Raw genomic sequence first — 14,125 nt, 5'->3', positions numbered from 1 at the left:
TCCCTTCTATCTTTCATCTTACTTCATGTCCTGATGCACTTATTTCTACCTCTCTCCTTGTTTATGGACTGGGTTTTCTTGGGATTGGAAACCTAATGATAGGGAGACAGAGGGCGAAGAGTTTTCCTCTCTCCTAGGTTTTGTTGGACTCTTAAGAATTCTCATGTTGGGGATATCAGAGTATGGTGTTTGGTAAATTCTGGATTTTTCCTGCATATCAAATAATTCTCATCTAAGTTGTTCTTTCCATGCTTTCCCTATTGCTAATCGTCTGCAGAAAGCTAAAATTCCTTCTACGATGAAGGCCATTGTGCTGATGGCCATTCTTAATAGAGTTAACACCAACAATCTGTTGCAGCTTCAAAGACCGTACATGGCTCTCTCCCTTGATGACTGGCTTATATGTTACGCTAGTAGAGGATCATGCTTATTTATTTCTACATTGATGTATGGCTCGATGCTGATGGAGCTAAGATTTTTTGTTTGTTGAGGAAATGTTGGATTTGTCCTCGGTCTCTGGAGGTTTTATTGTTGATTGATGTTGGCTTTGGGAGACAAAAGAAGGCGAAAGTTTTGTAGTGGTGTGCGGTCTTTGCAGTTTTTTTAGTAATCTGGTTGGAGGAATGCTTCGATTCTCCAACATTGTGCCAAGCCTATAGATCTGATTTGAGACATGATTGACTTTTGGCCTCTTTGTGGGTGGAACTACAGAGTGGTTTGGTGGTATGGCCTTCTCTGACATTCAGCGTAATTGGTTGGTCCTTTTAGCCCAGTTTTTTTTTTTTTCTGTTTTATCTAGCTTTATGATTTCAATTTTCTTTTGTTTTGTAGGATTTCTTATCCTCTTTGTACTTTCTTCTTTCTTAATGACTTCCTTCTTTTTCTATTAAGAAACCCCCCCCCCCCGGGTGGCTTTTTAAAAGAACCTTTTAAAAATGAACTAAAGAAAAGGAGCTGATTGATATCGTTGTAAAAAATTTTTGGTCACCCATGTAAAAGCTGTTAGAAAGAAAAAAGCTGGCTTTGAGTGTTTGGTAAAAAAGTTATAAGGCACCTAAAAATATTTAAAATGACTAAAATGAATATGTATTTTTAAGAAATATAATAATGCATATTAATTAACGCATTTGGTAAACAAATTTTTCATCTTTTAAAAAGCCAGCTTTTTAGCCTTTTTGGGGAGCTTTTAAAAGCTAAGGATTTGAAGCTTTAAAAAGATAATCACTCTTTGATTTTTCTGCCATGAACAGGCCGTTAAAGCATCGTCACGCTAATATAAATTTGTTTTGGCAAAGACCAAACACTCAGATACAACAGGAACTGTAGAAAAGGGCATGAAGGAACCATTTAACTATGGAAGCTATAAGCACCTTAGCTGTCCTTGGTAAGAAAACAAACAAGAAATTCGAGGTCTGGAACACGTGAAAAATATTATTGGAACCAAATTTGGAAAGAACAGCACTAATAGAAGCAAAACCGCGTCAACATTGGCCATTTTTTTTTTCAAAATATAGTTCAAACCAACACAAACAAAATATGAGAATAAAATACTAATAATTGATTACAATAACAAAAGCAGCCAAAAAACGAACCTCTTCATCTTTCACATATGGTTCGAACCAGTTCCACAAAGTCTTCGGATCAGCAGCATATCTCAAGTACAAAAAACCAACCTGAAAAATGATTTTGGAGCATCAACACCAGTACATTAGAAGCTCAAAGCAGTGAGGCAGAAACCATATATAACAAAATAAAAAGTGCATAGTGCATAGCACAAGCAAAGGCCCCTCATATAATAACAATAACAATGGATCTAGCAAAAAAATAATTTGCACTAACTTACTGTTAATATGTCTTGAACAACAATATTAGAGAACAAGAAACTAGGGGTTTACCATAATAAGAAAACAGGGAATCCAACCCTAGCATGGGAAATTTTTATCTATAACAAGACAAGGTAGAAGTCAGATACCAAGAATTATTGTCAGGGGTTCTTTTTCTTAAATAACAAAATTCCATTAAAAACTAAACAAAGGTACAGTAGATGGAGAAGAAGACATCCTCCACAAATTGCAAATTACAAGAATGCTGCCCTCCAATCCCTTCAAAGATCAGACAATGACATTCCCCCAAGAAAACAAAAGAATGAGCCCAGAAAGAAGCAAGAAAGATAACTCTATTGCAGAGCATAGAAGGGGAAGCTATCTGAGCTTTTAATATCCTTGCGCTCCTCTCGAGCCACAGCATCCAAAAAATTGCATGTACTGCACAATCCATAAAGCCTTCCTTCTTCTACTCTTCCCAAATAGCTGACTAGCAAGCATTAATACACATTTTGTGAAGCCACCCATGCCTAACTAAAACAGGAGAAAAGAGAACTCCAAAGCTGTCTCACCACCCAGCAATGACAAAAAGAGATGTTCATCAGTCTCATTCATTTGGCAACACAACAGACATATAAATTAGGGCTGAAAGCCTTATAGGGTCTCCTTATCCATAACAAGTCATTCGTATTAATTCTGTTAGGAGTCAGGGTCCAAATGAACACCGGATTTTAGAAGGAGCCTTGGCCTTCCAAACAATATGATACAAAGGGGAATAGGACTATGGTTTGCAAGTCTCAGAAGATAACTAAGAAAGATCTACAAGAAAGGGAAACCAAAGAATCCCCTAACTAGACCTGACATCAACTCTACTATGAGGAATGAAGGAATCCAACACAATCAGCAAAAAGGTAAGCTTGATAAGCTCATCAAGCACTCATTCGATGAGACTTCTAAAGAAACGAAATAAAAGAAAGGGCTTGAATATCAAGGAAAGAGAGCCTTCCTCAAAAAAGAAAAATTCTGTATCTGGTGTATTACAAACCATGGATTATTTAAAAATACAAAACATCAACAACTCCAGCAACTCACCCACCCAAATGTCGTCCTAACAAACTAAATCGTAATACCATTATCCACCTTGAAACAAGTAAGAGGAAAGACCAACAAGGAACAAGAGAAACAAACTCCCAAGAACTCATATGAGAAATATTGCCACTTCCTCCAGTATCCCACCCAAACCAATGAATTCCAGACTTACTTTTGATAACATGATGCCATATAGAGTCAACTTCCAGGGGAACCTTCATAATCATTTTCCCATTAAAAAGATGTTTTTAGATACTGCATTTCCAAGCCCCAAACCCATCAGACTTGGGCCTCCCACACACATCCCAATTTACAAGATGATCTCTCTTGTTCTACCAAATGTAGACCAAAGAAGTCTATCATTGTTCTCTCCAAAACAAGCCCAAACTCATGGGAACTCTATTAGAGGATAAAAAATAAATGAGAATATTAGAAAGTGAAGCGTCAAAGAGAGTAATACAACCCATATGATAAGTAGGATCACTTCCACCCTTCCAATCTCTTTTCCACTTTCAGAACCATTGGATCCCAAAAAGCAACAAATGAGGGTTGCCCCTTAAAGGGAGGCCTAGGTAAGATAAAGGCCAAGTCAAAGAAGCACAACCCGCCATAGAATTTATTTATTTTTTCAATCAGCAAATTAAATTTAATAAAAAGGCATCAAGGGGATGCCAGCCTGGAGTACAGATAGTCAACAACCCAAAAGGGTGTTATAAAAATCAAGAACTACATACATCGCATTCATTCACGCAACAAACCCACTATGCTAGCTGGACAACATTGACTAGCAACCACTCAAACACATTTTTGCACAATTTTCTACTGTGCCGCACATCATGCCAAAAGTAAATGTTGTCCCCATTCCCCACTTGGATTCTAACACAAGAAAAGTCATTACAGCCTTTCCTTGGGAATTTCCACACCCCTACACCGTGTGATCCACCACTAGCCTGGGACGTCTAATCATTATGCTCAAACCCATATTTGAGGAAATGATTCCCTGCCAAAGATGATCTTTATCTATCATGGATCTCCACAACAATTTCCAAAGGGCTTCATCGAAAAAAAAAATTTGGGGGGCGGGGGGGGGGGTGGGGTTGGGTGGGGGTGGGGTGGTTTGGACTTCAAACACAAACCTCCAGAACAAATAGGTAGCTTCACCATGCCCCATTTGACAAGGTGGAACTTGTATTCCACCCCCCAAGCTCCCCAAAAAGGAACCTTCATTGAATTCCTTTAGTCTCTCGGCAATAGAAGCCAAAACTGGGAGGAGCCGAGGAGGGACATTAAATAAATGGGAAGATTTATCAATGTTCTTTTAATAAGACCGAGCATGTCACCTTTTGACAAAAAGTTCCTTTTTCATCCTGCCACCCTTTTTAGAACTTCTCAATAATAGGGTCCCACACTCATTTATCTTTTTATTTGGCACAAAGAAATAGCCCAAGGTAGTTGATAGGGAAAGATCCCATCTTGCAACCCAAAAGGCCAGCAAGGAAAGGCCCTCCCAAACTAATGCAATCGAAATAATTTCACTTTTTCCAAGATTTACTTTCGAACTCTCAAACTGAAGACAGCCTCAAAGCCTTCCAAAATGCATCACAGATTGAGAATATGGAGAGGGTCATCCTTACCCAAAAAAAAAAACAAAAAAAGATGGTATCGTCCACAAACAAGATGTGACACATCCATGGACCTCCACTTCCTGCCAACTCACCTTTAAGGAGCCCACCTTTGGTAGCTTTTTTCAGCATGAGGCTCAACACCCCCATCACCACAATGAACAAGAAGGGGGACAAAGGGACTCCTTATCTCAGTCCTCTGGAGAACCAGCCATAGACTTAAAATTCCAAATCAATACAATCCAAATTAATGCCCAACGCCCCATTCTTGGACATGATAAACTTTGATCTAGAACCCTTCTCAATAACTCTTAACAAAATTAGAAGCTTTGGTAATTTGCCAATGTTACCCTCTAGAATAAATATGGTTTCATATGCTAACTAATGATGGGACACATCAACCTCCTCTCCCCTAACTGATAAGCCTCTGATCACCCCTAAACAAGAGCATGTGAAATCAACTTACTTAAACCATCACCCTAGGGTGAACAAGAAAGGAGACCAAGGTTCCATTTGCCTAAGCCCCCCCCCCCCCTGGTTAAGCCCTAAACCACTCCCTAGAATGACCATTAACAATCGCCAACATATTAATAGAACCAAGACACCCTTTAATCCGATTCCTTTTTTTTTTCTGATAAGTAATAAGTTTATTGATATCAAAAATTAACACCAAATACACAAGGAGTGTACATGGGGTAAACAAATCAAAAACAGAAATTACAAGAATCTAGTAAATCAAAAACAGAAGAAAATGATTGGTTTCGCAAAGCAGCCAACCAATCCATCAAAGTTGTAAAGAAAAATAGCTTCAGGTCTAAAATGGATCTTTCCTAATCTTCAAACACCTACTATTTCTCTCCCTCCAAAGACACCACAATAAACAATGAGGAACTATCAACCAAATAAACCCATTTCGATAACAACCAAATCTGCCTTGCCAACATGCTAGAAGTCCCAATACAGATTGCGGCATAACCCAGCTCACTCCAAACAAACCCAACACCATAACCCACAAGTCCATTGCAACCGGACAACGAATAAAAAGATGATCAACCGTCTCATTATTACACTTGCACATGTAGCACCAATCCAATATCCAAACCTTTATTTTTCGTAAATTGTCAATCATTAAGCATTTCCCTAAAGCAGCAGTCCAAACGAAAAAAGCTACTCTAGACGGAATTTTCTGTTTCCAAATACTTTTCCAAGGAAAGCCACAATCTTTGGAGCCCATTAAAATACCATAATAACCTTTAACCAAGAAGCCCTTCTCTCTATCAGCTTTCCAGCATATCTTATCCTCACCGAACCCCTTCATCGATGCACCATATATGGTATCCATAAAACCAGTCAAGGCCTCTAATTCCTGAAGATGCATAGCCCTAAAGAAACTTACATCCCAAAACAAGACTCCATTATCAAATGTCATAAGCTCAGCCACGCTAGCTTCTTTATCTCGGCAAAATCTATACAAATCAGGATAGCTGACTGCAAGAGACGTCTCACCACACCAATGGTCTTGCCAAAATTTCACCTTAGACCCATTTCCAATATCATATAGAACGTGGCCAGAAAAAGAAGGCCATCCCTGACTAATATTTTTCCACAAGCCAACACCATGTGGACCATTAACAGGCCTAGTACACCAACCACCCCATTGCCAATGGCTTTGAGTTATGGTATCAATGCCCACTGGCACTTGAATGTGCCACAAGTCAATTATAGGCTATTACAATCCTCTATAGGCAGTTATGCCCCAGTGCAAATTGCTTAAAACAGCTATTCTATACAAATTTTTGTACTTTTATAGAACAAAATTTCAAGCTTTTAAAATTTGAAAACAAGAATATTTAAACAATATACCATCATATTTGCTACATACATTCAAAAAACTAACCAACAAGTTAATATTCAGTTAATTGAAGGTAACAAACCAGCCGTAACAGGGGTGACAAAAGGTGCTTTTGGAAATTTTTTTCTTCTGTTGATAAAAATTATATTTGTGACATACATCAGCACCATTCCATTACTGGGAAGAGAAGTATTAGAACTTATTTTTAAAGACAAGGCCTCTAGTCTTTGGTCCGTATCTTTTGTCCTTTGATTAAATATTTGTAAATTAATATGATTATGCTATGAACTATGAAACATGAATATGTTCTGTGGGTGATGTTGCACTATTTTTATGATTTCCTAGTTTAGATTGCATTGACACTCAAAGAAATGGTGAATTATAACAAAAAAAAAAGGCGTTTTCCCTTAAAATATATAACATCCAACATTTTTAATATATATTATGTGTAAATTGATATAAATTTTGACTTGAAAAAAAAAACCATTTTAGACATTAGTACTCTGCAAGATTTTGGAGTCAAACCATGCAAATGTATCAATTTTAATGAGTTTGCTAATGTGATGAACAAATTCAAAAATGCAGCATCCATCATACATTAATTAACATCCAAAACAGCCATGTCTATTACTGTTAAATAATTAAATGGATTGGCACCATTTTTGAAAACTAAACTACTATTAAGATTGTTGTTACACGCATAAGCATTAGCCATTAGCCAATTGGATGATATCGGATCATGGTTATCAAAAAACACTAACACCCTAGTGAACCACGTATTGGTAAAAATGTTCCAAAAACGTGGGAACAATTTCATTCTGGAACCCTAAATCTAACAATCCAATTTGATTCAATATTTTTTACATAGCTTTTCAAAAAGTGGAGATCATCACATTTTAATTCTACATCTACCTTTATTCATCTATTTATCAACAGAAAATCCCTTCTTCATTTAGAAACACCTCAACATCCTCTCCAACATATACAAGTGCCATTACACTTTTTGCACGAGTAGATATATTTATGTATACCCCTCACATTCCACAATTTAAAAAATGGGTACCACAATCTCGTTCCCATTCCACGAACTAGAACGTTCCATGTTCTAGGTAATGCGAGACATGCACAGGATCATAGTTATAGCTCATACACGCAAAACCATACTACATATATATATATATATATATATATAATCAAATTCTTAACAATTTGGTCTTCCAACAAGTATGATGGAAATTCACCTTCAAGTATGATGGAAATTCTCCTTACAAGACCATAGGAAATGTCCTAAATGCACAAATTTTCATTACTATAACTAAAATCAACTTTGGCCAGTCACATTAAATTTCCAACCTTTATTTTGTGTGTTTAAGTTACCCATATTTGCCCCACATAAAGGAAGCTATCATCAAATTTTGAAGTCATTGTCAAAGCATAAATTTCTGTAGTGCCACTAACCGAACATTGGAAGCCACAAAGTGAAAGTAAAAGAATCAATTCTGCAGCTAGCGATAACCAAGCTTTTGTTATCATGCAACTTTTCTAATCTCCTTCAAAAGTAATTAAAAATAACATTCAAATGGCCAAAATATTTTCTTAATTTCATTTTTAATACTGCCACATTCTAAATTTCTATAAGAAACAAAAAGCAGATTTAACAAATACAAAATCCCATGGACTGATTATGTAATAATTAGAAAAAGATAAACAAGTTAGCACTTGCCAAAGATATGGAATCAGCATATGAAAGCCCCATAGAAGATAGAGAAAAGTGACCGTTTCATCTGACTTAAATCAAGGCCAAGGTGGTGCCCACTTAAAAAGGCATATACCTAACTGAATGCATCTCACTAATAATGTCAAAATGCTTCTCAATGCCTCAAAGTACCTCAAGCTCTTTTAAGCCATTGACAACAGCGTTAGAACCATACTGTACTACAAACAGGAAGAAATCATATATCAAGGTTGTTAGAATCTAAAACAATGTTTAAATGAAGAACAACAAAAACCAAAATATTTCAGTAACTAGATAATAGATTAATAAAGAAGAGCTTAACAAGTATAAAAATTTCCAATCTCTTGTTAAATTTTGGGAACGGGACTCACAAATTCTGCTTAAAATTTGTCATATAAAATATTAAGGCCGTGAGCATCAAGACAAATAGAATTGTCCACAATCCATATTTAGTTGGCAGTTACATTTACTTTATCATTAAGTTGATATTTGATGGTAGCAACTCCAAAGGTTATGGATTCTACAAGCAATTCTACGAAATCCTATAAAAAACTCCACTATTTTCATGTTACCCAAGAATTCTGTAGCATAATTTCTATAAAGATTGTTTAAATAGGGCCAAGAACCAATCAACGAAAATTAAACTCCCCAACGGATCACAACTCTCGGTGAAGCAGATTCACAAAAATAGAACCTACCATATTTCTCATTGTTGACTCTATGAGTCCGATCCCATTTTGATAATGACAAATCACTTTATATCTTACCTATGCACTGAGCTTTTGAACAAGATTAACTCTTAGCATGCACGGATGGTAAGGACACAATGGAAGTTATCAGGAACTCAAAGTTCTCACCATAGGATGACATGTGAAAAGCAAATTTCAATTGTAATTTTATTCAATTTTTAGGTCTGTAATAATTATATATATGGTCTGTAATAATGCATTGCGTGCATAATGGGATGATTAAGCTCAAGACCTTAGAATGACCTTAGGTTCCCAAAAATCTCATGAAAATGTCCCCCAAGCTAAAAGGCCATACTTATACAAACACGGATAAATTTATAAGGTCAAAGTTAGGGCATACTTTGATTTTTCAAAGGGCTCGGTCGACCGACCTCTTTGGGTTATAAACGCCTCAGACGACCGACCTTCTTTGCTGGGCTGTTTACATAGCCTCGGCCAATCAACCCTAAATGAACACACCTTCCTCGATCGCCTGACTGTTTTACACTATCTCTTCGACGTACTCAGTCAACCGGCCAAAATGACCTAGGAATAGCCCCGGTCAACCGAACCTACGAAGGTTCAAAAAATCGCCTCTTGGTCAGTCGACCGACCATTATACTCTGCCAACTGACCCTCTTGGGTTGGTATTGAATTTCTGCTTGGTCAGCCGACCAACCCTTAAGTCAGTCAACCGACCCTCTCAGGTTGCCGATATTTTTACACACTAAACACATCTAATTTTACAATTAAACATTTTCAAAATACCAGTCATGTCCCTAACGGTTATAATTCTTGGGGGGTCTATATATACCCCATTCATTAGCTGAATTAGCAACTTGATCAGCCAAGATATCCTTTGAAATTATTTGTGCTATTTTTCATACTCCCATACTTACAAGCTTACATTCTTACTCTTTCTTGCATTCTCTTTGCAAATTTACTTTAGAAAGAGTGCACAAAGATCATCTTTCTCATTTGCAAAGACATTGCAAATTATAGATTGATTGAACTTTTATTCTTGAGAATTTTACATATTTCATTTAGAAGCTTACACTCTCATTTTGATTTGATTTTCAAGAGAGTAAGCTTGAGTTCTTCCCTTATTATTTAACTCATATATATTTCTTGGGAAGACTCTCCTTGGCCAGTGAATCTTTGCATACTTATTGCAAGATTCAAAGGCTTCCATTGTGCTTTGGTTTGGAAAAATACTTTTGGCAAGCTAAACCTAAATATCTCTCACTTCACATTTGAAAAATATTTTTATTGTTTGGGTTCTTAAAGATCTTTGGATATATATATTTAGTGATCTTTACATATTTGATTCAAAGATCATCTTCACTAGCATCTCTCACAATATTTCATATATACATATACATACTTGAGAGATATCACACAATCTCTACTGAGCTTAAACTCCTATCATACTAGAGTGCATTGGTTGTATTGTTGTACATATCTTCTTGTGTAAGAAGCATCTCTATTGTACACACATTTTATTTATTGTTGTATTCCAGGCGTGGCCTGAAGAGGGTGTACACCCTCTGCCCTATGAAGGAGTGGTTGTATAGGTTGGGCTCAACCCTATGAATGTGAGCTGGGATATTCCTCACCCAGTAAGGAGAGGAGGTAGTAACCGGTGTCGCTCCACCCTTAAGTGAGCATTAGTGGAATCCTCGGGCTGGTTAGCTAGAAGCGGGGACGCAGGCACAGTTGTCGAACCTTGATAACATATCGTGTGTCACTGTTCCTTTATTTTCTTCACATTCTAGTGATTGCTTGCTCATAGCTATCTGCTGAATTTATTGCACTGGTATTTAGATACATATTTGTGATTGTTTGAAAATATTGGAACTGTCTTATCTGCCTAGCTTGTCTAAACGTCTTTGCATCTGTTGAATTGAAATTGTTTAGAAAAGACCCTAAGTTGAGTTATACTAGTTGTGGATAGAATTTGAATAGACCTGACCTAAAAAATTTTAAAAATCTAATTCACCCCCTCCCTTCTTGGGATTACACCAATAACATCACTCATACAAAACCAACTCCGAAAAAAAATTAAACCACATCAAATTCACAATTAATATTTAAAATTTATGTTGGACCTCATTTCTAGTTCAATAACAAATTAACAATCAGATATTGACAGCGGAATAAATGCTCTGCACTCTATAGCCAACCAAAATATTTTTAAATCGAAAAAATAGACTTATTAAGCTGAATTATGAAATTTATGTGCCTCTTAAGACATTATGAAATCATACAAGCCTCTAATCCACCAGCTCACTGTACAAGTGTTCAAGCGACGTCAGACCACATCTGCTAACATAGTACTTACATAATACTCTACTTCATATTAAAATCATTTGGCAAGTGCATAAATTCAAGATATAAATTCTACATGGCCTGCAACAATTGAACTAATGGCCTCCAAATTTTTTTAAGAATTTTTTGTTGCCGGTAACATGTTATCATTTCAAATCAATAACTTTTTTTCTGGTAAGCTACGTATTCAGTAAGATGATATCCCTCAAGTCCAAACACGACATACATCTCCATGTATAATGCGTACACACATGCATGCAGACATGTGCACACAAAATCACTCCCAGAATTTTCCTTTTTTCCCCCTGCAGTATCACAAATTAAAGCAATAGGAATAATGTTAATGAGTTTTGCAAAGGCTCCACTCACAGCTCTGATATAAGGAGAATCTGGGTGCTTCAATAGCCCATGCATTTGCTTGACAGTGAGCTTCATTGTAAAGAACTTGTACAGAAGACAAAATGCCGTTGACGGACCCCGGCAGTTTCCAGACATCCATGGTTCCACATGATCAACTTGAAGGTAAATCTCATCAATCACTTCATGGTATGTCTTCAATCTGTAAAGCTCTTTGAAGTAATCTGATGAAAGAATGTTCATGCAAAGAACCTTTTCTAACAGTGAATCAATTGGTTTGCCTGAAGTTTGTATCTCCATAATGGATCATCAAATATGCACAAGCACAAATTTATGAACCAAAACTTCAAAATTATACAGTGTGACGAAGTGTCACAACTCCATCCCTGCATCAGATATGAAGCTGATGAGAATCAGAAGAGTAAAATGAAGAACTGATCCTGCAATATAATACATTTAAACACTAAATACCATGTGAAAAAGATTGAATGAATGAAAACTTATACACGTATCTCTTTGGTTAATTGCCACGAAATAGACAAATAGAACTTTTTTTTTTTGTCCAATTCTTTTTGTTTCTTGAAAAAAGACCCAACTCCACTCAACAAAGACAAACAGTTCTCATGGGCTTAGTAGTCAGTGTGGCAATGAATTGTTACATGCAGTTCTTTGTCCCTATGGTGACTACTACTAAAATGCTCACAAACATGATCCAAAGCCATATTTGTTTTCCCCATATGAAAAAAAATGCAAGGAAAATAGTTTTCAAGAAAAAAATTTCGGGATTACCACTCCATTCATTAAAAAGGACATTTAGCAGTGAAGCTTAAATAGAGCTCATTCTGGCATTCCATTGTCCTTAAGGAAAAAAATCGTCTGACAGGTGAATTGTACTTTTAATGGGATATTTCTTGTCAAAAAATGAACCACAATGAAAATTATGTTTTCTTCAATTCAAATTAATGAGCATTATCATTCAAAATCCTAAATTTTCTTCTTTTTTAACATTTTGTCGGCAACCAGATGCAAACTACCAACCTAACTCTTCATTTTTTCATTAAAAGCGCTGCATTTAAATTTTTCTCAAATACGGTACAAAGCATCACTCAAAAGGCCCACAAAATGCTCCCCAAAAAAAAAAAGAGGAGACGGAAACTGGCAACAAAAAACAGCAAAAGAACGGTTCCTTCCAGTACATTAAGACCGTAGAAAAATGTCTACGCGAACTTATTAATGAACTTGAAACCAAATAAATCAGCCAACTGCAAATCAAGTAAAAAACCAAAAAACGAAGAAAATCCAACACAAAGAATTAAAAACAGAAGGAATTAAAAAGCGTACTGGAAAGAGATAGAAATATCCCGAATTCGCAGCGAGATCTGTAGCAAATCAATACGGATAAACGAGTATGAGCGTGAGCGGGATGGTAGGAGCTGGTTGGGAGGCCGCGTATAAACCCTAGAAAAACAAAATAAAACTAAAGAGTGATAAATTGTGCGGCTGGCCGTCAAACGGGAACCAAATAGTTAAAGAGAACCGGTCTATTTTAGCCCCGAGAAAACGGGTCGTAGAAGTCGAACCGATTGGTTCAAAGGGGATTGAGGATCATGAACCAGCATAACCTACTAATAGCAATAAAGAGAATTTTCAAATTAGCACAGTATTTATTACTCCCCACGCATGACAAATTACAGCATTCTAATGAATCAACTTTCAGAGGATGGTGAAGTATGAATTTTTTTAAGATAAGAGGACCAAGACATATTTTTATTTTATCCAGTGAAACTTTTTACTTGTTTGGTTGGAAGGAATTGAGTCAACAATAGAATTCTAAGTACAATCTCAATTTTTTTTTCTTTGGTTAATCAGAATATCGTTCCTTTGTGGATTGTGAATGTTAAAAAACTTTGAAATGAGCATCCGTTTCCGGAGCCTTCATAAGAGTGAGCATTCATTTCCTAACTTATCTTTCATGTAAGATAGGAAAAACTACTAAAAAACACTCTATTCGAGAGGAAAATGTCACTTCGAATTTTAATAAAATCTATCTTTTTTTCCGTAGCTCTCACGCCACTGAATTTCTATAGTTTTGCTTTTCAATTTCTAAAATTAATTTTATCAGACAGTCATCTATCCCTCTGTCAAACTTTATTCCAAGTGCATGGTCCCTTTAAAGCCCGATTTATTAGAATTGGAATTGCTTATTGTTTGTTTGGTTTCTATTAAATTTTCTATGATGGGAGATGAACAAATATGTGGACATTGATATTGGAGGTTAGTTGGGAATAATGAAAAATACTCTTAAAAACTACTTATTTTCCACTCAAAAAAAAATAATTTTGAAAAAGTACTTTTCTAATAAGCATGGTCTTAAATTTTTATGGAACTGTCCAAATTTTCGGTTTCTGTCACCCTTAAATTTGAAATGGTAGTCGATTTCCATCTTGCATAATTTCCATTGAAATCTCAATGGATTATTTGAAATTTATCCAAATATTGAAATTTTAGAATAATTTGTCAAAAATTTAAATGTACAATGAAATTTCTTTGGAATTCAAATGAGAGATTTAGGAGTGAAGTGAAATTTCTCA

At 36.0% G+C, this 14,125-nt stretch overlaps 1 protein-coding gene across 3 annotated transcripts in view; it reads right to left on the bottom strand.

Moving 5' to 3' along the window:
* Positions 1–13,032, bottom strand: part of LOC131160349 (pre-mRNA splicing factor SR-like 1) — a 31,108-nt gene extending 18,076 nt beyond the window's left edge. For 2 of the 3 annotated variants that reach the window (XM_058115959.1, XM_058115960.1), the window contains exons 1-3: positions 12,876–13,032; positions 11,547–11,920; positions 1,593–1,673 (exon numbers count right to left, since the gene is read on the bottom strand). In XM_058115959.1, the coding sequence (XP_057971942.1) occupies positions 1,593–1,673; positions 11,547–11,834 (369 nt within the window). In that variant the 5' untranslated portion in view covers positions 11,835–11,920; positions 12,876–13,032. Of the gene's footprint in view, positions 1–1,592; positions 1,674–8,109; positions 8,317–11,546; positions 11,921–12,875 lie in introns of those variants that run through there. The other variant, XM_058115961.1, reaches the window with a different exon arrangement.
* Between the last annotated feature and the right edge of the window lie 1,093 nt (positions 13,033–14,125).

The sequence above is a fragment of the Malania oleifera genome, chromosome 7 (genome assembly GCF_029873635.1).
Source record: "Malania oleifera isolate guangnan ecotype guangnan chromosome 7, ASM2987363v1, whole genome shotgun sequence".
Lineage (NCBI taxonomy): Eukaryota > Viridiplantae > Streptophyta > Magnoliopsida > Santalales > Ximeniaceae > Malania > Malania oleifera.
The sequence above is the reverse complement of the archived record's forward strand: the minus strand, read 5'-3'. Positions and strand labels throughout refer to the sequence as shown.